The following is a 23,737-nucleotide window of genomic DNA, read 5'->3' as shown; positions in this document are numbered from 1 at the left end:
GGCAGATGGTGAAATTTGAATTCAGTACAAATCAGAAATTAAAAGTTTAATGATGACCATGAAACCATTGTCAATCGTCAGAAAAACCCACCTAGTTCACTAATGTCGTTTAGGGAAGGAAATCTGCCATCCTTACCTGGTCTGACCTACATGTGACTCCAGACCAACAGCAATGTGGTTGACTCTTAAATACCCTTGGGAATGGGAAATAAATGCCGGCCCAGCCAACAACACCCACATCCCATAACAAATTAAAAGAAAAGGAAGCAACGAGAAAAGGAACTGCCCTTGAGCAGAGCACACATGATATGACATGATTATTAATGTGCCTTTAAAACTATGGAAGGTTGCTTTGGATTATTCTTTCAAAAAATCATTTTAAAGACAGTATTTTGTTTTCACTGGACATAATGGGATATATCACCAGGGTTATTCTTACAGTCATTAAACTTTTCTCCATCTCTGCTCTCAGCTTTTCACAAGTTCACAATTCTTCATAACTTTTCCAAGAGTGACCTTCAGTACTTCATCTAATTTACTGGATAGCAGGTCGATTTTATTCCCATTGCTGGACCAGCTGCACTGATACCAATTAGTAGTGACTCCACCACTACCCAGTTTGGAAATGAATTAACTCAACGCCAACCAGGAATTGAACTTGGAGCCTTCCTTGATTGAAACAGAAATGCTGGATATACATGTTAGATCAGCCAACACCTCCAAAGAGACAGAAGAGTTTAGAGGTATTTGGGGTGGGTAACCAGTCATCAATCAGTGATCTTTGTTCACAGCCACATGACCTGTTTACTATTTTCATCATCTCCAATTTGTATTTGATTGACATCATTTGTAGTCTTTTTTCTTTTTACTAATCTAAATGGTAAGATTCAGTTGTTCGCTTATAAACTCATTGAAGCATTTATGATATTATCATTCCTGTTGAGTAATCATTAGTCATTGTGACATATTTTTGGCTTCAAGGTATTTAAGTTATGTTTGATGCCTTTAGTTTGGTTCTTAGATTAAAAAATTCATCAAGAATCTGCAGCTAATAACAAATGATGGATAATTTAGTTACTTGTTAGCTAAAGGTATGAATCTGATCTCATCTTATTTTAGTACAGGGCGTGATGCTTATATGCTCCTTGAATGTCAATGGTCGAATCAGGTTTGTTGACATTTCAGAAATTTCTGTGTTGCGTTTTATACAGAGGAACTGAATAGCAAATGACCTCATATGTCAGTTCTGAGAAAACATGAGAGGTGACTGGCAAACTTTTAATTATCTTGGTATGTAGTCATAAACTGATGAGTAGCTTTGAAAGTCCCTTGGTGTAAGATTGAGATGGCAGCAGCAAACGATTGAAGCAGACACTGATTTACAATTTGGCCCATTGATGGCAATTGGTGTCCATAACCAAATAGCATATTTCAGAGTTGTAAGAAATGACCAGATCTGCCATGTGACCCATCATGCAACGTGGACCATTGTTCCAGGGGTAGATTGAAGATTGGGAGTTTTTTTTGTGGGGTCAACAATCAACAATTTTCATAGGAGATTAACATTGTCCCAATTGCAGTGTGTCTCAGGATTAAATTATGGCACTTTAAGAGAATTAGCCCATTTCTAAAAAAAAAATGCACAATTTCAGTTGTGTATTTGCAAGAATCTGGGAGATCTCATCAACTCGTAAAAGTCAGGTTTAGCCATAGTTCTATTCTACTGACAAGCTGCATTCATAGCTCTCCAAATTTTAGGTAAGGATATAAGGGAACTCTTGGAAAGGGCTCCACTTAAATCAAGCTGGAATAAGTGTTCTGGTAAATCATATAACTAGGGCTGCGGATAGAGCTTTTAAACTAAAAGAGGGAGGGGAAGGGAAGGGTAGGGGAGAGATCAGATAAAGAGATTTGGAAATCTAAATAGAAAAGTCGAGGCTATAGAGTAATGTAGTGATTTGGATAAAGCCAAGCAGAGTGGTAAAGGACAGATAGTTTAATGGTAATAATACACCAGGGTTCATGCAAAGGACAGTAGTTTAAAAATTAAAGGCTCTTGATCTGAATGCACAAGGAATTTGCAATCAAATAGAGATAAGTGGTTTAATCCAATTGCTATTACAGAGACATAGTTGCAAGGTTACCAATGTTTTAAAATAAATAGTCCTTCATTTTGAAAAGACAGACAGAATGGCAAAGAATCTGGAGATCTGCAGAAGCCTTTATAGAAAAGGATGACAAAGAGATTAATGAGGAAAGATCTTGCTTCAGAAGATCAAGAAGTAGAATTGGTGGATTTAGGATTAACAAAAAGTCAGAAAATGCCACTGGGAGTAGTTTAAAGGCCCCGTAACAATAGTTATACTGTTGGGCAGAAAATTAAGCAAGAAATAATTGGAGCTTGTAACAAAGATAGTGTAATAATTGTGGGGACTTTAATCTTAATCTAACTGGGCAAATCAACTAGGTGAAAATAGTCTAGAAAATGAGTTTGTGGAATGTGACAGTCTCCTGGAACAATAAATTGCGGGACCGACTAGGGATGAAGCTACTTTTAGATCTAGAATTGTGCAATGAGGCAGCATTAATTAGTAATCACATAGTAAAAGATCCTCTGGAATGTGGTTGAGTAAATAGAGCCTATGTTTTCTGGAGTTTAGGATGGGAGCTGATCTCATTGAAATGTCCATAGATTCTGAAGGGGCTTGACAAGATAGTGAGAGGTGGGGGCATGGTGGCACAGTGGTTAGCATTGCTGCCTCACAGCGCCTAGCGACTGATGCCTCACAGTGCCAGGGACCCGGGTTCAATTCCGGTTTCGGGTCACTGCCCGTGTAGAGTTTGAACGTTCTCCCCATGGCTGCACAGATTTTCTCCGGATGCTCTGGCTTCCTCCCATAGTCCAAAAATTTGTGGGTTAGTTTAATTGGCCAAGCTAAATTGACAGAGTAAATACGTGGCGTTACGGGAATAAGGCATGGGTGGGATCGTGGTCGGTGCAGACTCGATGGGCTGAATGGTGTCCTTCTGCACTGTAGGGATTCTATGATTCTAGGTTATTTCTCTGGTTGGGAAATCTAGTAATGTGCCATAACATAATCATCCTTTTGTAAAGCAAGTTAACATTGTTGTAGTAAAGATAGTTGATCATCTAATACAGTAAAAAAATTACAATTAGATGCAGTTCTGAAACTTTCTCTGCACATTTATTTACACTTTGTACATTATCGACGAAATACTTATTGACTATGTTGGACCAAATGTTTTTGACAAAAGTTAATTTTTGAAAACATTTTATATTTAAGGTAAACATTTCTTTATCAAATTGTAATAATTATAAATACATTTTAAACTTATCATTCCCAATTATGGTTTTGGATCTCTGCCACCAATATACCCATTCCTGTTATTTTATTTGTAAGGTTTTTGATCCAATAAGAAAGCAAATCTCTAGAATTTAACCTTGCACATTATCAGATCAAACTTTAACCCGTTTTTTCAGAAACAAAAAGTCCTTGACAAAATAATAGCAGTCTAAGGAAGTCAATACATTTGATCATTGAAAGCTTAGTTCAACAATGTGAAACTCAACTAAGTATTAACCTTTAATATTGAGTCTTACGTAGGAATCCGGGGTTGCTTCTGTGCATTTTTAATGGTGGGCGTTTTCTTTTGTGCGTCATGGCAAATACTCCTGGGGATTTGAGGAAAGAGAAAGCCATTCTCAAAGAGTTAGTTGAGTACAAGGAAGTGAGAAGCTGTTTTTATTTTATTTCTCATCATCCATTGAAATATTTGGCAATACAGATAGACAGATTCTTTTCAAAGGCTGCTCATGAATGGCACAAATGTAGAATTGTGAAATCTGCTTCCCTCATTCAGTTTCTTTCCCCTCTGATCTGGGACAATTTAAGGACAAGCTGAACATAGAGAATCAAAATCGTAAGCATAAAGATGTGTATTAAATAAACAAATTGTCAGCTTGTTAGGTACTAGAAATTAAAACATTTTATTATGCAATATTGTAAGGATAGAGAATGGATTCTCACTGAAGATGTTAAATATCGTGTAGGTGAATTTGTTTTCATAAGCAGTTAGAAGAAATTGAATATCTAACTATAAAAGGAATTACGGTTATATAAGTACACATTTATATCATTTGATTGCTATGGTCAGATTCATTGCTTGTAATCCATAGATGATAGCTTTTGCCCACGTCAAGCTCCTTACTTGTCAGTCTATTCATCCCTCCTCTACTTGTAGCATAATTCTATTAATAATAGCTAGTTGGCAAATATGGTCCATCATTTTCAGATATTCAGATGAAATTTTTTCTGTGCTTAGTACTTTTCATTTTTGAAAAGGTCCTGGTGTCTCTCAACCTCATTTTACATTCCTTATAAGAATTTACAGATATTAAGTCAGAAAAGCAGACATTTCTACTGTTGCATCATTGTTGTTCACATGGTCAGGAACTCATATAGACTAATTCCACATTAAATATGACTGCATACCGTCACGGTCATATTCTTTGAACCTATTATATGAAACCAACAAAATGATTTTCTGATTGAATGTAAAATAATGCAATAACCAGGGGTTTAAATGGCATCAAATATGATAACATTGTGGTTCCATCATCCTAACCATAAATTAGCCTTTTATTTACATTGCTGCATACATACCTTGGTCTTGGGCGGCACGGTAGCACAGTGGTTAGCACTGCTGCTTCACAGCTCCAGGGTCCCGGGTTCGATTCCCGGCTCGGGTCACTGTCTGTGTGGAGTTTGCACATTCTCCTCGTGTTTGCGTGGGTTTCCTCCGGGTGCTCTGGTTTCCTCCCACAGTCCAAAGATGTGCGGGTTAGGTTGATTGGCCAGGTTAAAATTGCCCCTGAGATGCGTAGGTTAGAGGGATTAGCGGGTAAATATGTGGGGGGTAGGGCCTGGGTGGGATTGTGGTCGGTGCAGACTCGATGGGCCGAATGGCCTCCTTCTGCACTGTAGGGTTTCTATGATTTCTATGATTAATAAAAGTCCAGCTGAGATTGTTTCTGCAGAACAATAAAATCTAATATTATTGTGACGTAACAAACTTGCATGTGGATCGCACTTCCATAATCTGGGCATATCCCAAAGTGTTTCACAGTCAATTAAATATTTTGGAAGTGTAGCCATTGTCTTGTATGGAAATGTGGCAGCCAATCTGCGTTCAGCAAGTCGTACAACTGACCACCGACATTAAATGGGGATAGGGTCTGGGTGGGATTGTGGTCAGTGCAGACTCGACGGGCCGAATGGTCTCCTTCTGCACTGTAGGGATTCTATGAAATGACCAAATAACGTTGGTTGACGATTTATCGCAAACAGAAGTTGGCCAGAACACAGCGAGAACTTCTAATAAACTCTCCAGTCCAGAATGCTTGGGACTAAGTCACTTCTGGGTTTCGGAATTTTCTGGATTATAGAATGGCATTAGAATACCTAACTATAATTGTGCGAACTGGAAAACACCGTAGATATAAATATTTACCTGAAACATATATAAACAGCGATAAAACATTATAGAACTGTGATTAGAAATGGATTTACTTGTACAAATATAGTATATTCCATGTTTCCACTCCCAAAAGTGTTGTACCAAAATAATGTCAATGATGTCGAGGGAACAGGTCATTCCAAACACTGCTTTATTTCACCAGTAGTTGGAATTGAGAGCAGCTAGTTCTGGGTCCCGTGCGTTTGATGGGATTGGGCTGGGTGATGCTGATGGCGTGCATGCAGAGCATTTTCCAACTTCATCAAACATTTGCTGCAACAGCATTTGTTTCATGTGTTTTGGTCATTCCTTTATTAATTTCTCTTGGACCCTGTGCACATCCATTACATCTTGCTAGCTTATCAAACTTTGTTGCTCAAAAACGCGAATGAAGCGGGAGGCCAGATTTATGCCTCCTCCATGGTAATCTCCTTATCGTCCTTATGATTTCCACCTTTTCCAATATTGTAAGTGTAACATGCTTACATTTTGCTACACTTTTCTTAGATGCTTTGGTCAGGTTTAAAAAACAAACTATACCTGGGAGTGCTGTGGTCTGCTCAAAAGCACTGCTGCAAATGGACTGAAAGTAGAAAATGGTAAGCTATGGGGGAATGTGTTGACTGCCGCAAAGCTACTCAGCTCAAAATGTCCTGTGCTTCCATAGATCAGGTATGCCTTCTCAATTTGATGCAGTGTCAGAACAGTTGAGTGGCGAGTCCATTAGCTGCTTGGATCTGCTCAAAACATTTCTGGGCAACTGGTGTTTCAGAGCAATAGATTTCCAGACTGGAGAGGTTCTAATACAGTATCACAAAATCTTTTACGCCCACCTGAGAGAGTAGACAGAATCTCGGCTTAATATTTCATCCAAAAAAAATGCATCAGTACTGCACTGAAGTGCCAGCCTAGATTAAGTGTTCAAGTCTCTGAAATGGGGCTTGAACCCGCAACCTGATTGAGAGGCAAGAGTGGTACCAGAAAGTCAATTGTTACATGATTGAAAGAAATATCTTTTTAACATTTACAATTCTGAATGATAAGGAAATTCAGAATCTAACACGCATTATACAAAGGGCATATGTAATAATGGATCAGAAAGTAGATCATTGTTCATTATTAAAAACACTTTCAACCATCTAACTAAACCATTTATAGAACTTTCAGGTAATCTTTTACAGCATTAAAAGTTTGGTAGTTTATCAGTTTTTGGACAATGTAATTGATGCACACAATATTAGATTCATAATTCAGCATTGTAACTCCTAAAACAAACTTAGAAGGGGAATTCATTACTTTTGTAGGCATTGTATAAGTTTTGTCCAGTTTATTGTTGAGTTTTCATCCTACAGCATGGCAGCTCAATAACCGCTCAGCACACTAATGTCAATAATTAATTGTAGTGTGACCAACCCTAACAGCTTTTATGCTTTCGACAAGAGTCTCCTGACCTCTCACTTTTGTGATCTTATGTCTTTCTGGACTGTGATTTTTCTTTTAATTTCCCTTGCTCTGTCCGGCTGAAGATAGGAAGGGTAAAATCCTATGGAGACACAATGGAAGTACTCCATTAAAGCTATAAGCTGCATTTATACAGGATTGTTTACACAGCAAATATCCCAAGGTGTTTTACAGGAAAGGAAACAATAGGCAAGTGGAAGAATGGACAACTCGCTGTGGTGAAGTTATAAACTGAAGGAAGTTGCAAATAATATACTGGGCTAAAGTCATGGAGAATGCTGAAGACAAGAACCATATATTCACTAGATCTGAAGTGCAAATGATGGATGGGACTTCTGCCGGACACTGTGACACTAGCAGGATTTGAAATAAGCACAGAAAATGTTGGAAATAGGCAGCAGGTCTGGCAGCAACTAAGGAGAGAGAAACAGAGTTAACATTTCAGGTGGATGACCTTTCACCAGCAGGGTTTAAAGTTTACTAGGATGACAGGCCGATAAAGATGATGATGGAGAAATTGTACATAAGGGCGAGGTGATAAAAGTGTGATGAGGGTTCAAGAGTAATGGGGATGATCTGAGAAGCTGCAGGCATTATTTTGAGATGGAAATTAAGTCTTAGTAAACAGGCAGGAGGTTGGGCTTGAAGCTCAGCATTAGATTGAAAAGAATGCCCAGGACGAATGGGCTCTTTCTGCATTGTAGGGATTCTATGGTTTACATGGTCTAGTTCAGCCTGAGAAACCTAACCAGCACAAGGGATAGATGGATGGAGGGAACAGAACAGAGTTAGTTACAAGACAGAAGAAAGACTTGCATTCATTCAATGCCTTTTACAAACTCAGGACCTTCCAAAGCGCTTTACAGCTGATGAAATAGTTTTGAAACATATATATCATTGTAATTCATGAACTGCAGCAGCGGAATTGTCCCACAAAGAGCAATCAGATAAGTGACCAGATGTCTGTTTTGCTGGAGTTGCTTGACAGTTAAATATTTACCAGGACAGAGGAGTGAAGTCAGGCAATACCAAAAAATCACTGGCCTTTTTGATACTTAGCTGAAGAAAAGTTTTAACAAATAGCTAACTCCCAGACCTACATAGGCTGTGAATAGGAGAAGAAAATAAATAAAGGAACTATACTAGTGGACCAATGGAAACCAAGGGCGTTTTCTGATGTTCTAAGCCACTGAGCAGGAGTTCAGGGCGGATAGTGCTTGATGTCTGGAAATTAGAGTCAAGAATTTGGCAATAAGCTAATGTAAGGATCCTTATTCTATCTTGTACCCTGGAGAACAGCTGGAACACTGAAGAGAAATCAGAGTGAATTCCAGAGAGCTGTGACATACCTTTCGGGTTGGTCCCAGGAAAAGTGCATGAACCTTCAAGATTTTGAGAAATATGGGAACTATTGGTGGGGGGGAGGGGAATTTAAAAAAGTAGAACTGAGTTTGTAGCTTAAGTCTTTATAAGCTATAGCATTAAGTCAGTGGGATTTCCTTCTTTAATTATTGTTGATATACAGTTAAGTTTTTTGTGTTTAAAGCATGAAATCTTGTGCTGTAAAATAGAAAATACTGGAAAAGCTCAGTAGGTCAGGCAGCGTCTGTGGAGAGAAAAACAGAGTTAACATTTCAAGTACATATGACTCCTCTTTGGAGCTCAGGACAGGGAGAGATGTATAAAATTTTGTACTATATGAGCCCTTGTGTTGTAGTTCTGTTGGTTAATTGCTGGGTGTTTGGATTTCGTCTTTAAACATTAACAGTCCCTAACAGGATCATAACAAAATCAAGAAGGACTGCATGAAGATTAAAGTTTTGTCAGCATTGTATTAGTTACTAGTTAATACCTGTGAATATTTCTGCAAATCAAATTCCTTATTGAACAATGCTCTGTAATCTAAACAATAACAAGTTTCAGGAAGATGTTAAAGACTATGAAAGGTACTACATTTTCAAGGAAGGTTTTTGCTGTTCAGCAGTACGCAATTGCTGTGATAAGATTTTTACTTTAATAGAATCAATTACTACATTTATTGTAACAGAGTTAACTCGAATGCTGTGAAACAGTTTTCCATAACCTTCGTTTTCACTTCGGAAGTAAGATTCTCTTTTTTCAGCTGCTCAATCAGGTTTTCCATTCTCTTTAGCTTTGCTGCAGTCCCCTGTTCTTGTTGCTGCAGTTTTTTAATCTTCTTCTGCAACCTGAAAATCTTTTCCCAAAGCTGGGCCTTGCCAGTATCCTGTCTACAATATGAATGTTCAACTTGCAGAACTTCAGTGACTATGGACTGTTGATCATTCAATAATTGGTTCATTTCGAGCTCTTTTATTACTGTGAAGGGCTCAGCTGATGTGTCTTGAAAAACGTGCTCTGGATTTCCAGCAGACTGTGATAGAGCGATGTTACCTTCTAAATTCCTTTGGGATTGCTCATCACACTCTGCATTAGGAAGCGATGATTCTAATCTTTCACTAGTTGTTATTTCATCTGTTGCGACAGGATCAAATATTTCCAGATTTGTTTCTGATGTTCCTTTAGGCAAAATATCTTTCCTACGAATATATCGAGAACACAGTTTCTTCTTCTGAAAGATAAAGTTTTGGGGTTTTGATTTGTTAAAATTTATTCAATACAATGTCCTCAAACCTATTATGAAATAAGGTTTAATCTTACCTGTTGATGATTTGGAAATGAGAAAACGGTTGGTATAGCATGTCGCTTCAAATAACGGATACCCCAGCGCCATTCAAATGAATCTGCAGTAAAATGGTCACTACAAATGCATTGATGCTTAGTAGGGAACCAGTTATCCCGTTTCATATTTTTGATCCATTTGTGAAGTCTTTCCTTGTTTTGCAGTGGAAACCTTTATTAAAGAGAAAATAAAATATGTTTGCTACATTACTGGTTTATGTATGTTGTATTGTGAAGTTTATTCCTGAACTGCCGCTAATGTTAATGGGTAACAGTCTCATAGATTCATATTAAGACTATGTTTAAATAGATAATTCTAAACTTGTTCATTCAAGTGTCTTCTGCATGTTATGGTCCAGCATTAGGGTTGGTAAATAGTTAATGAACACATTTGTATTTGTAAAACATTGAATTTTTAAGTCAGTATCACAGAAATACGAATTCTACTTTCATGTATGTGAATTCAAGGCTGGGTAAATTTGCAAATATTGCTGCAGGTTGTGCCCCATGCTGATGAATCAAAATATAAGGCAGTGAATAATGTAAATATGCTTTTGGGTGTGTTTAGTAAATCAATTCAATTATAACATCATGAAAATGGAGTCTACTGAAAGAAATACCTTTTAAAATGTGATCATAATCATATACATTTGTTTACAAGATCCTTTATGTTCATCATGTAAATTATGTACTTTTTACTTTTCAAATGGGTGGTCCTTGTCTTGCAAACTTTCTGCCACTCCTGTCTTTTCTGACTGTGACTTTTGGAGCGCCCCAGTGCTTGAATATGATAATGGAAAGAACTAAGGAGCACACCACTCTCTGCTTGTCCCACTTTAATGATGTACCCAGTTGATCGTTGCAATCTAATATTAATTTTACGTTCTCCGTACAATTTACTGTCCAGTTTCAATCTTCAAAATTCTAAGATAGTCTATGGATGGATGTGCATGTGAATGATAGGTCACAACAAAACCACTCGTCACAATGCGATCATTTGTTTCTCTTTCTGGGCTCCCTGTAAGATTACTTGGACAAGCCAGTGACATTCTAGGGTGTTGCCAACGTTAACAAATACCGTTAACAATGATAACGACAATTATCTCAGTTTGAGCTATCAAATGGGGATGGATAAGAAATGACGAATGATGTATAAGATGAGAGGTCACACAACACCAGGTCACCTCACCTGATGAAGGAGCAGAGTTCTGAAAGCTTGTGATTTCAAATAAATCTGTTGGACTATAAATCTGGTGTTGTGTGACCTCTCATCTTGTCCAACCCCCCAGTCCAACACCAGCATCTCCACATCATGGCCACTGAGTGATGTATAAGTGGAACATTAGATTTTATTAAGAAATTATTTTTTTTATTGCAGTAAATCATGGCAAATAAAGTTAACATCACAACTTTCCCCACCCACTTTATGAGATTTATCTTCAATAAAAGCTCCTTTTATGTAGATTTAAGATTTTGGACATAAAGGAAAGAATTAAGACGGCTTCTGAACTTATACTAAAAAGAGCACAACAAGGTTGCATTCTGTCTCCTCATCTTTTCAACCTTTACAGTGAAATGATTATAAGACATGGTGTAGGCAGGTTCAATCAAGGCACTGAAAAGGGAATTAGGCTGTTGTTTGAAAAGGAAGAAAGTGCAGGGTTATGGAGAGAAGGCAGGAGAACAGCACAAAGTAAATTGCCCATTCAGAGAACTGGTACAGACACGATGGGCCGAATAGCCTCCTGCGCTGTAAAAATTTTATGATTCTGTGACATCTATCAAGAGTTGCCAGGAATTTCAGTGGGTGAACAGCATACAAATAATCTCGGATATGCAGATGACATATTAATTATGGCAGGTACAAAGAAAAATCTACAAACACTTCTAGACATAATTGTAACAAACACTAACAGATATGGATTATCATGAAACTTAGTAAACAGTATGCATGATAATATGAAAGAAAAAATTGACCACACCTAGATGCAAAATAATGTTGAAATCAAAAGAAACAAAACAAGTTGAATAATTTTCTTATCTGTGTAGCCGAATAACATCTGATGAGAAAAGTGGTCATAATATCAGGAAGTGCATAAAACTTGGAAAACAAACCTTCACAAAAATGTCAAGATTTTTTAGATATACCATCTCTATGGAAAGCAGAATGATATTACTAAAATGCTATGTCTGGTCAATGATACCAGATGGATGTGAAGCTGGAATATAAGCAGAACAATGGAAGATAAGTTAAAAGATAATGGAAATGTGGTTGCTGAAATGTTTGACGAGGATTAATTGGACAACATACACAACTAATGAAGAAATCTGAGGACAGCAGGCACACGAGAATGATCACCAAAGGACAACTACAATTCTTTGGGCATGTATTTAGGAGAGAGAAACTAAAATATCTTGTAGTTACTGGAAAAATTGTTGGTAGTGGAACAAAAGGGAGACAAAGGAAGAAATACATCGACAGCTCTTGAAGCAAAACAGGTACAAAATTTGAGATCAACCCCAAGATGTTGGCTGCTATAAGGACTATGAAAGTTGGAGAGTCATGATTGCTAACATTGTAAAACATGGCACCTGAAGAAGAGGTGGTATGGGGGTGAGTTTGGACATGGGAGGAAAATTTATTCTGCTAAAATGATTATGTTTTTGTATTTTGCTATCTGACAAACCTTTGAACTCAATCTACTAACAGCTGAAGGATTTCATGAATGATTGCCAGTCTTTATTAGAAAGTCTTAGAAGGTTCACATTCTGCTCATTTTGACACAAATTTTGTTAATGGTCCTGTGAAGCACCTCGAGATGTTCTACTATTGTATTTACTTTATAAATACAAACTGCTGTTATGGGAGAATTAATAGGATTTTGGAGCTTGAGTTATTCAGCCAGGGCGGCTTGGTGGCACAGTGGTTAGGACTGCTGCCTCACAGCGTCAAGGATCTGGGGTTCAATTCCTGGCTTGGGTCAATCTCTGTGCGGGGTCTGCATGTTCTCCCTGTGTTTGCATGGGTTTCCTCCAGGTGCTCTGGTTTCCTCCCACAATCTGAAAGACATGACGGTTAGGTGTATTGGCCATGCCAACCCTCAGTGTACCTGAACAGGCAGTGGAGTGTGGCGACTAGGGGATTTTCACAGTAACTTCATTGCTGTGTTAATGTAAGCCTACTTGTGACACTAATAAATAAATGACATTGCTGTCCTCTACTCCTCCCTATGTCTGCCCTCACATTATGTCCTCAACCCCCTGTGCTTGTACCTGTCTTTCTTCTCCTACTACCTTTGCTGTTCTGACCTCCAACATTTATTCCTTCACCTGGGTACTCTACCAGCTTTCCTGCTCTTGACCTGAATGCCTGTTCTTCCTATGTAAACATGTACATGTAAAACTTCAAGCTCTAAATCACACCAATACTCTGTAATAAAAACAAATTGACATCCACTCACTATTAAGTCAATAATCCTAATATATTATTCATCACATAACCTGAGACACTGGCTGACTCACTTGTTAGCAATGCCACAGGCTACCGATTGTGTGTATTGTAATATTTTGGCTTGAGCGGCAGATCTCAATTCATTGGTTTTACCTTGCAATTTCTACTATTCAAATGCCATGCATTAAATTTGCATCAACTCGAAAAATGGTGGTACATTGGAGGTGTCCTTCCCCCCTCCCCTTGTCTAAACTTTAATTAAGAAAAAAGTTGGCACGGCCTGACTGTCCTCTTCTGAACCCTGATGTCATTCCTGTATTTATGTAACCCGGCCCTTTACCCGAGGTCGCTCAGTAATGAGCATGTCAGTGCACACTCAGAGGGTGGCGATGCTGCTTGCCTTTTCTACTTACGGGTAAAAGCCCAACCTCTTCTGACTGTCGGACGATAACTGGCCACTTCGATTCGAGCAGCCTGCGGCCGCACAGTACCTGGGCATCTCCTCCGAGGATAACAAGGAGAAGGGCAGCGAGTGGCAAAGGGGGAGGCGCAGGCGCCCTGAATGCGGAAGTGAAATCACAAAGAGCGTCGAAGCGGGGCCGTGACGTGTTAGCTGGAGGCAGCCAATGAGTGAGTGATTCGTGGTGAAGGGGTTCTAGAACGCGGTGTAACAATTCAGGGTGTTTCCCGGAGCTGCCGGACTGGGGGACGCTGGCCAGGGGTGAGTGTCCTTCCAGGCTGCTTTCAAACTCTACCCTTCTTCTGTCCTGCCGCAGCAATATCTTCCTTGTTCGTGTCGGGTTTCGCTTTGTTTATATCTCCCGTTCTGAAATCACCATCCGACTCCTGTAGTGTGTTGCCTTGAGGCGCTTTGATGTTTTTTTATTAATGGCATAAGTGCTTTGTGTATGTCTATATGGCATAAGTGCTTTGTGTATGTCTATATGCCATAAGTGTTTTTTTCACTGTACCGTCTCTGTGTGTAACACTGCCGTGAGAAAACAGGCGTTTGCACAGCGCCCAGTTCCACCTCCTAAGCCTTGTGAAGTTAAAAAGGCCGAGAGTGTTGTTCCAAGCAGGCCCTGCCCGGTCAGCTGAGTTCTAAACCCTTCCAGGTCTGTGTGCTGCTGCTGAACTTTTCGCACCATCGCCGCATGAACGCATTGGGGAGAAAATCGTCGGCCCTGACGATCGTTTTCTGTCCCTTTCTCTGATCAAGATCGCTTCCTGTCTCGGTTGTAAGGTGGAACCTTGGCTTCCCTTTGCAACGGTACGATGTGGAGTTTGGTCCGAAATTACGGGCCCACCTTTTATCGAACATTGCGTGGAGCTGCCGACTGACCTTTGGTTCAAAGATTGAAATGTGATCTTTTTGCAATTGATGGGGGTGTCGTGTTGCCTTTTGTTTTAGCAGTTTGGATCTTACTGCACTTAACAGTTAGACTAGAATAGAGCACTTGCTCTATTTTAACACTTAGCAGAAAATGTATTAATTTTAAATTGTGCCCTTATATAATCGGCAAAAGATTAGGAAGGTCGCCTAACTTTTTTAACCCCATATATTTGCCCTTGGCGACCCAGAACAATGGGGCAGTTACCACTCTTATATTCTGTAAATGTTGGTATGTGCATAAAATGCTTTGGGTGAGAGTATGTTGAGTTCTGTCTCCTGTGGTGTGATGTGGGAGTGATAGAAACCATAGAAAAGTTACAGTATAGAAAGAGGCCATTCAGCCCAGTGTTGTCCTTTCTAATTCCACCTTCCAGTAACCAGCCTTGAGAGTTACAGCACTTCAGGTGTAGAGCCTGCTACCTTTGTTAAATTAGTCAAATGATGCTTCAGGCAACTATTTCCGTACACCTACCACCCTTTGGGTTAAAAGTTATTTTCTAATATCTCCTCTAATCCTTCTATCAATCACCTTAATCCTGTGCCCCTGGTAATTGATCCCTCTGCTGGGGGAAACAAGTATTTCCTGTCTAGGCTGTTCATCAGTTTGTACACTACAGCTAGGTTACCCCTCAGTCTCTTTTCTCAGGAAAATAATCCTAGCCTACTCAATCCTTCCTCATAGTTACACTTTTCAAGCTCTGGTAACACTTTTGGAAATCATCTCTGTCATCTCTCCAGAGCAAAGATATCCTTCCTGTAATGTGGCAACCGGAACTATGCACAAACTTCCAGCTGTGGCCTAACCAATGATTTTTGCAGTTCCATCATTACATCCCTGATTTTGTATTATATACCTTGTCCAATAAAGGATAGCATTTTGTACACTTTTCTTTACCATCTTTTCTGCCCTGTCCTGCCACCTTCAGGGACCTGTGGACATGTACTTCAAGATTGCTCACTCCCTCTATCCCTCTCACTATCCTCCCATTTGTTGAGTATTCCCTTGCTTTGTTTGCCCTCCCCAAATGCATTAGTGCACACTTCTTTGGATTGAATTCCTACTAGCAGCCTTGACTGTCACTGCTGCTCACTCTCCAAGTCTCCTACTCCTTATTGATGACTTTGCCTGTAAACACATGCCCATTTCCCTCATACCCACCAATGGACTGGCACTAGGACTACAAAAAAGTGTCCCAACACTGAGCCCTGTGGAACACCACTGGAAACTGGTTTCCATTCACAAAACCATTACCCTTTGTTTCCTGTCACTGAGCTGACTTTGGATCCAATTTGCCACGTTCCCCTGCATCCCGTGGGCTTTCAACTTTTCTAAACAGTCTGCCACGTGGGACCTTGTCAAATGCCTTACTAAAATTCATGTAGATGATATTCACTTTACTGCCATCATCAATCTTGTTGTTTCCTCAAATTCAGTTAAGTTGGTGAAACACAACTTTCCATACCAAAAGCCTGCTGACTGTCCCTGATTAATCCATGCCTTTCTACGTGACAGTTTATCCTGGCTCTCTGAATTGATTATAATAATTTGCCTACGACTAAAGTCGTGCTGACTGGCCTATATTGACCCACCCTCGCCGAACAATATTGCCGACCTCCAATCCTCTGATACCTTGCCTGTATCTCATGAGGATTGCAAAATGATCTTCAGGACATTTTGCCATTTCCTCCCTGGCCACCTGGGGATACAGTCCATCTGGTGCTGATGATTAATCCAATTTCAAGATGTCAGTCCCTCCAGTACTTCCTCTTCCGCTTCTTACATCTAATATTTTGCACTCATTAATGAGAATGCCTGCATCATATCTCTCTTTTGCGCAGATAATGTACTGATTAAGAACTCTGTCCACATCATCCTCTTCATCACATAAATTACCTTCTACATCCTTGATAGGTGCTGTCCCATTTTCTTGGTTGAAAAAAAGTATATGAAGAGGAATCTGGGACAAATGTTGTTGTAAACAACTTTTACTGAACACTACTGTAGAAACATAGTCAGGTACATTACAACCTTCTCAGGACATGTAGGGATGGGCAATAAATTTGACCTTGTCAGTATCCCCCACAATTTTACAATGAATGAAAAGCAGAAAGTCAGTGGTGAGAGTTTCCTCTTGTAGAGACACCACATTGTTATTTAATAGAACTAACTGAGTTCCATTCTCTCCCATCAATGCTTTTTCAATTATACTTTTTTAAAATTGGGAATCCGAACCCTATTTGAAAATGCCATTGTATCAGCGATTGTCCCAAAAATGCTAATAGCTAGATAGGAAAGAAAAATCTGAGTCGAAGCATAATGCACAAAAGTTTTTTTTCCAGGTAAGTCACATAGCACTATTGGGTATTTTTCCCACTTGGGCTAGTAGTGGCTTTTAGAACTTGAATTTTTGAGATATGGCTTGCTCCTAAATAGTTACAGTATTCAGTACAATTGACCATATCAGCATCGCTAAGACTTTCTATCACGTGAATGTAGAAGTGTGCATAATATCTATTAAGTATTCATATTTTTGAGAAATCATCCTGGAATTTCCTGAACATTGTTGGTATAAGTGATATTTTTGGAAGGCAACTTCTGAATAATTGGTTTAAGCTGAAAAGTTGGTACGTGTGAATTTCCTTGATTACTGGAGCGCTTCCAAGATGCTTTCCATCAAAACCCACAGCTCCAATCCTCCCATGCACAAAGGTAACGGGCTGGTATAAATTTACACCTAAAAATGTCGGTGCAAAGTCATCTGATAACAAGTACATTGAGGTTTTTGGAGTATGACAATTTTCCTTTTTTATATTTCAGAGAGACTTGCGCCAAACTTAACCAAAGTCTGGTCCCAGTGTGTAGCCTATTTCCCCTCCCACTTCCACCTTGTTTTGCATTGGTATTTACGTTACATGAGCTTCCCAGGAAATTTGAGCATGTACTTGCATTAAATCCTTCTATGTCACTGTGGGCAATGTAAATACGATTGAAGAAATTACAGGCCTTACTGAAGAGGATCTCTGTCGTATTTAAGTGTGTTTTTGAAATATTGAAATACATGGATACATCTTGTTTGTCTTTTCTAGGAAATCTCGACAATGGCGGCAGCACACTCTGTTTTTGCTTTTGCTGTCTGTTTTCTAATGATATCTGAATTTATACTGGCGAAGAAGGATTATTATGAAGTTTTGGGTGTGCCAAAAAATTCATCTGACCGTCAGATCAAGAAGGCTTTTCACAAGCTCGCAATGAAATACCATCCAGATAAAAATAAAAGTCCAGATGCAGAGGCAAAGTTTAGGGAAATTGCTGAAGGTGGGTGTGTTAAATAGCTCTTCTATGTGGCTCTTTTAACATAGTTTTACCTTTTCATTGGTTTGTCTATACTTTTAGAAGTTGCTAGTCATTAGAAAGATCACAACCACCATCAGCTCCTATCAGAAACTCTATACCTTTGGCAACAAATCTATCCCCTTCTCTGGCCACTATTTTGAACCACACCACACTTTCCCCAACTCCAGCATCTAATTTAATCCTGAGCTGAGCTGAACTCCATTAGAAAAGTAGCTTGCTTCCACGTCTGTAATATTGCCCAGCATTACTCTGTCTCACCTCTCTGCTGCTGATCTTTTCTTCCGGGCCATAGTCATCTCCAGGTTCAAATACTCTCCTGACCCATTTCTTTTATCTTTTCATCACCCTTTGTAAACTACAGTCCATTCGCTCCTTGCATCTATCCCACACCTGAGCCTGTTTACCTTTCACTTCTGTCTTTGCTGATTTACATTTACTTCTGAACCCCCAGTGCTTCCAATTTAAAATTGTCCCCTTTTGAGTTTGAATCTTTTCATACCCTTTTCCCAATATTGCCTTTAACCTCCTTCACTTTCGAACGCATACAAAAAACTCAATTTCTTTGGGCCGCTGTGTAGTCCCTTCACCTTGCCATTGTTGACTGTGCATTTGGTAGTTTAATCTCGTGCTTTGAAATGCTTTTTGCTGGATTTCCTTTTTAACACCCAACTTAAAACCTACATTTAAAGAATATTTTGGCCTACTATTATTTCCTTTGGTGCATTGCTCTCTCATCTGTGTCGTCGGAGCTATATAAAGACAACTTTGCTGCTTTATTAAAAAACTGTTTTGCTTTTGCAGCATACGAGGTCCTTTCAGATGATAAGAAAAGGAAAGAATACGATCAGATGGGACATCAGTTTTTCAATGCAGGCAGTGGTGGCCATCACGCCCATTCTTTCAATTTCAACTTTGATGACTTCCTTAAAGATTTTGACTTTGATTTTGGCCACAGAACACATCACAAGAAACACTTTGATAGCCACTTCAGGGCACACCAGGAGGCGCACAATGCACACAGATTTTCCTTTGGCGATGGACAATTTCCATTTGGAGGAGGGTTGTTTGACGATGGATTTGAAGATATGGAAAAGATGTTCTCGTTCAGCAGTTTTGGCAGCACACACAAACACACAGTGAGAACTGAGAAGTTTCAAAACTCCGGCAAGCAGCACTGCAAGACTGTTACACAGCGCAGAGGAAACATGGTGACCACATACACAGACTGTTCAGTGCCGTAAACTTGCTAAATATACACGATTGTAACAGCATGGTTTACTTGACATCTTTTATGTCATGGCCTGTTTCCCAGGCGGAAGTGTCAAGAAAGGCAATATCTGAGCTGACTTGCACAAAAATAATGCTTTCCTGTTAGTCTTTGTGAACCTTCTAAAAATGTATTGGGTGCAATGGGCTAATTCCAGCTAGAAACTGTTCTTAGCCTTTGCAGTAACCATTTTCTAGCTTAGTAATTCCAAGCACATGTTGTTTAATAAATAAAAAGCAATAGTAAGAATAATTTGATGTATGAGCTAGCACAGGAGGCAGCAGGATTAAATGAAATAATGGTGAAACAGGTTATTCTGTAACATTAAGACATTTGTTTAATCCCAATGTATTGAATGGCTTTAATTTCGTTTTGAGGACAGATTTGTATCTTGCAATGGCTAATGAAGGCAGAATAGCTTAACCTTGTTACAAGCTTATCTATCATTTTATTATCAGGATCTATGCGGTTTCCTAGAATCCACAATTCAGTTTCTATAGTATCAGTGCTGAGCCTATGCCTTATTTATTGTTTTCGTTTCTGTTTAAATATCTTCATAGTTGCCTCTAACTTAGGCTTTGCTGTGTTGCTCTGACATTTTGGGCTTTGGTCGTTAATAAGAAATGTAGTGAAACAACACACACTATAAGGATAGGCCTCACGTTTGAATCTGGATCATAAACTTGTAGACTTTTGTGTTGGTGTGGAAAATCACAACATTTAATTAAAATTTGTTAGCTTCAATGTACACAGTGTGATACAGTTTGAAAATAAAATTATAGAAGCTCAATTCCTTCAAAGCTCATCAAAGTGCAGGCCACATAATCCCTTTTGGTGCTATAAAGTTGATTTTTTTCTTAATATTGTGCTTTGAGTTTAATTTTTGAGCTACCCTTAAACCACCTTGGATTAAGTGCTAACAATAATACATTTTTACAGAATGCTTTATGTAATTACAAAAACCTACTTTTGGAAAGTGTGATTGGATGAGGGAAAGCCCCAAACCTCACTTAGTTCCTTTTAGCCTTCTGTAATATTCAGAAGGCAACATTGAAAAGCTAACAAAATGAAATGATTTCTAAATGATGATTGTTCTCCACTAACCTGTACTCATGATATTTGGCAAACCTGTATCTTATGCCATGTGATATTTTTGTTATATTCAGGTTTTATTCTTGCCATGTGTTCCCCATTGTCTTTTGAAAATTTATAAAATCTGATTACCTCATTTCACTGTCTTGACAATCTGCGTACTGTCAAGTGTGCAATATTATTATACAGACTTCTCTCTGCATTACAGGTGTTGTGTAGACTCCATTAGTTTATTAAAATTTGTGAAATCTGTGTCCAAAATGTCTTGCACTTTTCCAAAAGACATTTTGTTTAATAAATCCTGTTGCTAAAACTTGGTTATTAAAAAGAATGCTTTCCCATTAGTCAGTTCTTTTTAACAGTCAAATTGTGGCATTAAGCAAAGACTTCCTGCAGTCGTTCACATTACATGCAAGGGAGTTTTATTTTATCGTCTGTACCCTCTGCCAAAGCTTTAATGGAAAGGCCAATGTGCAGTATTTGTCCTTGGCATTGTTTACACGTTTCACCATTTTAATAGCTCGCTCTGCACTATTCAGTTACAGAATGTAGAATTGTTACAGGACAGAAAGAGCCCATTCAGCCCTGTGTGCAGTCTCATCATTTTTTCTATTTGGATAAAGCCCAGAATTGAATCTGTCTTCTAAATCTTAACTGCGTGGTGTGTATAAGAAAGAAAATCCTGCTTTTGCTATTGGTAATCACCTTACATCGGTGTCCTCCGATTCTCGACCCTTCTCCCAGTCGAATTTGTCTCGACCCTTCTTCATTTTAAGCACTTGTATCAAACCTCTATCTGCATAACTGAAGTTCCTCATCCCTGGAACCATTTTATGAATCTTTTATGCATCCATTCCAAAACCATCGCATCCTAAAGTGTGGTGCCCAAAATTGGACATGCTATTCCAGTTGAGACCAAGCCAATGTTTTATAAAGGTTCATCATAACTTTGTTACTTTTGTACTCTACACCTCCAAAAAGTCCAGATCCCACATGCCTTTTTGCCACCTTCAATCACTTGCGCACATATATGTCCAGATCGCTATCCTATGTTTTATACGCCTCCTTGTCCTTCCTACCAAAATGCATTACTTACAATTCTCTGCATTAAATTTCATCCGTCACAGATCTGTCCATTCCACCAACCTGGGTCCTCCAGAAATCCACTACTATCCTCAGAATCCAAAGTACTTTCTAGCTTTTGTGTTATCTGCAAGTTTGAAAGTTGTGCTTTGTAAATGCAAGTTTAGGTCATTAAATCAAGAGCAGTGGTCTGAGCACTGACCCCTATAACACTCCACTTGCATAATTCCTTCCAGTCCAATTAAACAACGAATCAAGACTGCTCTGTCAATTTTTTTATCCATGCTGCTACTGTCTCTCTCATCCCACAAGCTTCAACTTTGCTCGGAAGCCCATTATATGGCAATTTATCAAACTTTTTGGAAGTCCATGTATACCATATTAACTATATTACCCATATCAATTCCTGCAGTTATCTTGTTTTAAAAGAAACCTCAACTGTAAGTTAAACAAGATTTGCCCTTAATAAAGTTTTGCTGGATTTCCTTAATTAATTTACCCTTCAAGTGACTTAATTTTGTCCTGGTTTAGTTTATAAAACCTTTCCAGCTACTGCAGCTAAACAGACTGGTCTACCTCAAAACTCTTCTTCTCTACACTTATACTGTCCCCATCTATATGCAGGTAGTGAAATTTCCCATTATCACCCACTATAAGGTGGTACTATTGCTTCTTAACAGCTCAAATAGATTGTCCTTGACCCCTCCTGAATATCTTTCTTCAGCATGGTACTGCTACCCTCCACCATTCGCCTCCGAGAAGCTGCATTTATTATCTTTTGAGGCTTGCTTTGACTAGAGTGGCAATCTGCCTTTGCCACTGCCACAGAACTCGCAAGAAATCCTCAACGGCTAACGGTTAAAAAATATCTCCTTTATGTGAGCAATCCTTTTTGATGCTGCATCTGGAATATGTGTTCGGACAAACTGTGTGACTGTTGGCCACAAACCTGACCTTGCAAATCTTAGAATGGATTTACAGGCTGGAAGTACATGGGGGAGCTGCATCCAAGCCTGGTGTGTGTGTGTAGGGGTAGGGAGAGTGAGAGTCCCAGAGCCTGGTACATACATCCAAGCCTGGTGTGTGTAGGGATAGGAAGAGCAAGAGTCCCAGAGCCTGGCATATACACCCAAGCCTGGTGTGGGTAGGGAGAGTAAGAGTCCCAGAGCCTGGCACATACACCCAAGTCTGGTGTGTGTAGGGGTAGGGAGAGTAAGAGTCCCAGAGCCTGGTACTAACTGATATCCGCTACTCCTTTCATTGATATTGACACACACACAAAGTAACAATTTGGTCAATCGTGTGACAGTCGGCTCTCATTCCAGCAATCCCATTGGCTGCAACACAACCCAGAGTGGGCGGGACTATTCAATTCGCGGTACTTTCATTGGTCACTGAGTCCCAGGCAGACAATGGGACGTGTGCTGCGATTGGCCCGCATTACCTGCTGTTCATTGGTTACAATCATCGTGACCAATCGTGTCCTGCCTGGTTTCTGGAGGTACCAATCACAGAGCAAAAACTCAGGGGTTTTCTGGGCAACGATTGGTCCTTAAGAACAAAGAGACTGAAAGCTTCATCTGTCATTGGTCGGTGTTAGCTGCAGCTAATCAGTCCCTGTTAACAGAAATGACAATTGGTGACAATGCTGAGAGCCTGGGCTCACCCAGTGTTCAGATATACTGGCAGCTGATGACTATACAATTGAGTTGTTTTATGGTTCTGGCATTGACACATACTTAATTGTGAGCCCTTCACCGAGTCACTGATTTTAATTGTCTGCTGTCTGGCAATTGGCAGCGCTGTGCAAATGTTTCGATTTGGTGTAAATAGCAGGTGATGGTTTCGATCCATCAAGCTCTAGGTTGTGGACACGCTTCCACTGTGCCACTCAGCTCCGTGCAGGGGGATTGTTTCTGGTTAATCCATTATCAGAATTGTACAGCTAAACTTTAGCTTTTCCAAAATTCTGTTGCCTGTAACTTAAATCACACCGAGTGCTGGTCACCCATCACTCCCACTAAAATAGAAGCAAAATATTGCAGATGCTGGAATCTGCAACAGAAACTGCTGGAAAATCTCAGCACGTCTGACAGCTGTGAGATTTTCCAGCAGTTTCTGTTTTACCCACTGACCCACATTGGCTCCAGTGCTTCGAAAGGCTAGTCAAGGCACAAATCAATTCCAGCCTCCCGGGCTGCCTGGATCCACCACAGTTTGCCTACCGCCGCAACAGGTCCACAGCAGACGCCATCTCCCTGGCCTTGCACTCAACCCTGGAACACCTAGATAACAAAAACACCTATGTCAGACTTGTTTTTATTGACTATAGCTCAGCCTTCAACACCATTATTCCTACGAAACTCATCTCCCAACTACATGGCCTGGGCCTCAGCT

General features: G+C 39.6%; 2 protein-coding genes across 2 annotated transcripts; one reads left to right on the top strand and one right to left on the bottom strand.

Moving 5' to 3' along the window:
* Positions 1-6,511: 6,511 nt before the first annotated feature.
* On the bottom strand, positions 6,512-13,692 carry LOC144498583 (THAP domain-containing protein 5-like). The gene is made up of 3 exons (XM_078219911.1): positions 13,564-13,692; positions 9,679-9,871; positions 6,512-9,589 (listed from the first exon to the last, which is right to left on the bottom strand). Exons 1-3 carry the CDS (start codon positions 13,647-13,649, stop codon positions 9,035-9,037), a joined length of 834 nt encoding a protein of 277 aa, XP_078076037.1. The 5' UTR covers positions 13,650-13,692; the 3' UTR covers positions 6,512-9,034.
* A 70-nt stretch (positions 13,693-13,762) lies between these two features.
* LOC144498584 (dnaJ homolog subfamily B member 9-like) lies at positions 13,763-20,596 on the top strand. The gene is made up of 3 exons (XM_078219912.1): positions 13,763-13,871; positions 17,631-17,859; positions 18,700-20,596. The coding sequence occupies exons 2-3, from the start codon at positions 17,643-17,645 to the stop codon at positions 19,137-19,139; spliced, it is 657 nt and encodes a 218-aa protein (XP_078076038.1). The 5' UTR covers positions 13,763-13,871; positions 17,631-17,642; the 3' UTR covers positions 19,140-20,596.
* Positions 20,597-23,737: the final 3,141 nt, after the last annotated feature.

This window comes from Mustelus asterias, chromosome 9 (assembly GCF_964213995.1).
Source record: "Mustelus asterias chromosome 9, sMusAst1.hap1.1, whole genome shotgun sequence".
NCBI classification, from domain to species: domain Eukaryota; kingdom Metazoa; phylum Chordata; class Chondrichthyes; order Carcharhiniformes; family Triakidae; genus Mustelus; species Mustelus asterias.
The sequence above is the reverse complement of the archived record's forward strand: the minus strand, read 5'-3'. Positions and strand labels throughout refer to the sequence as shown.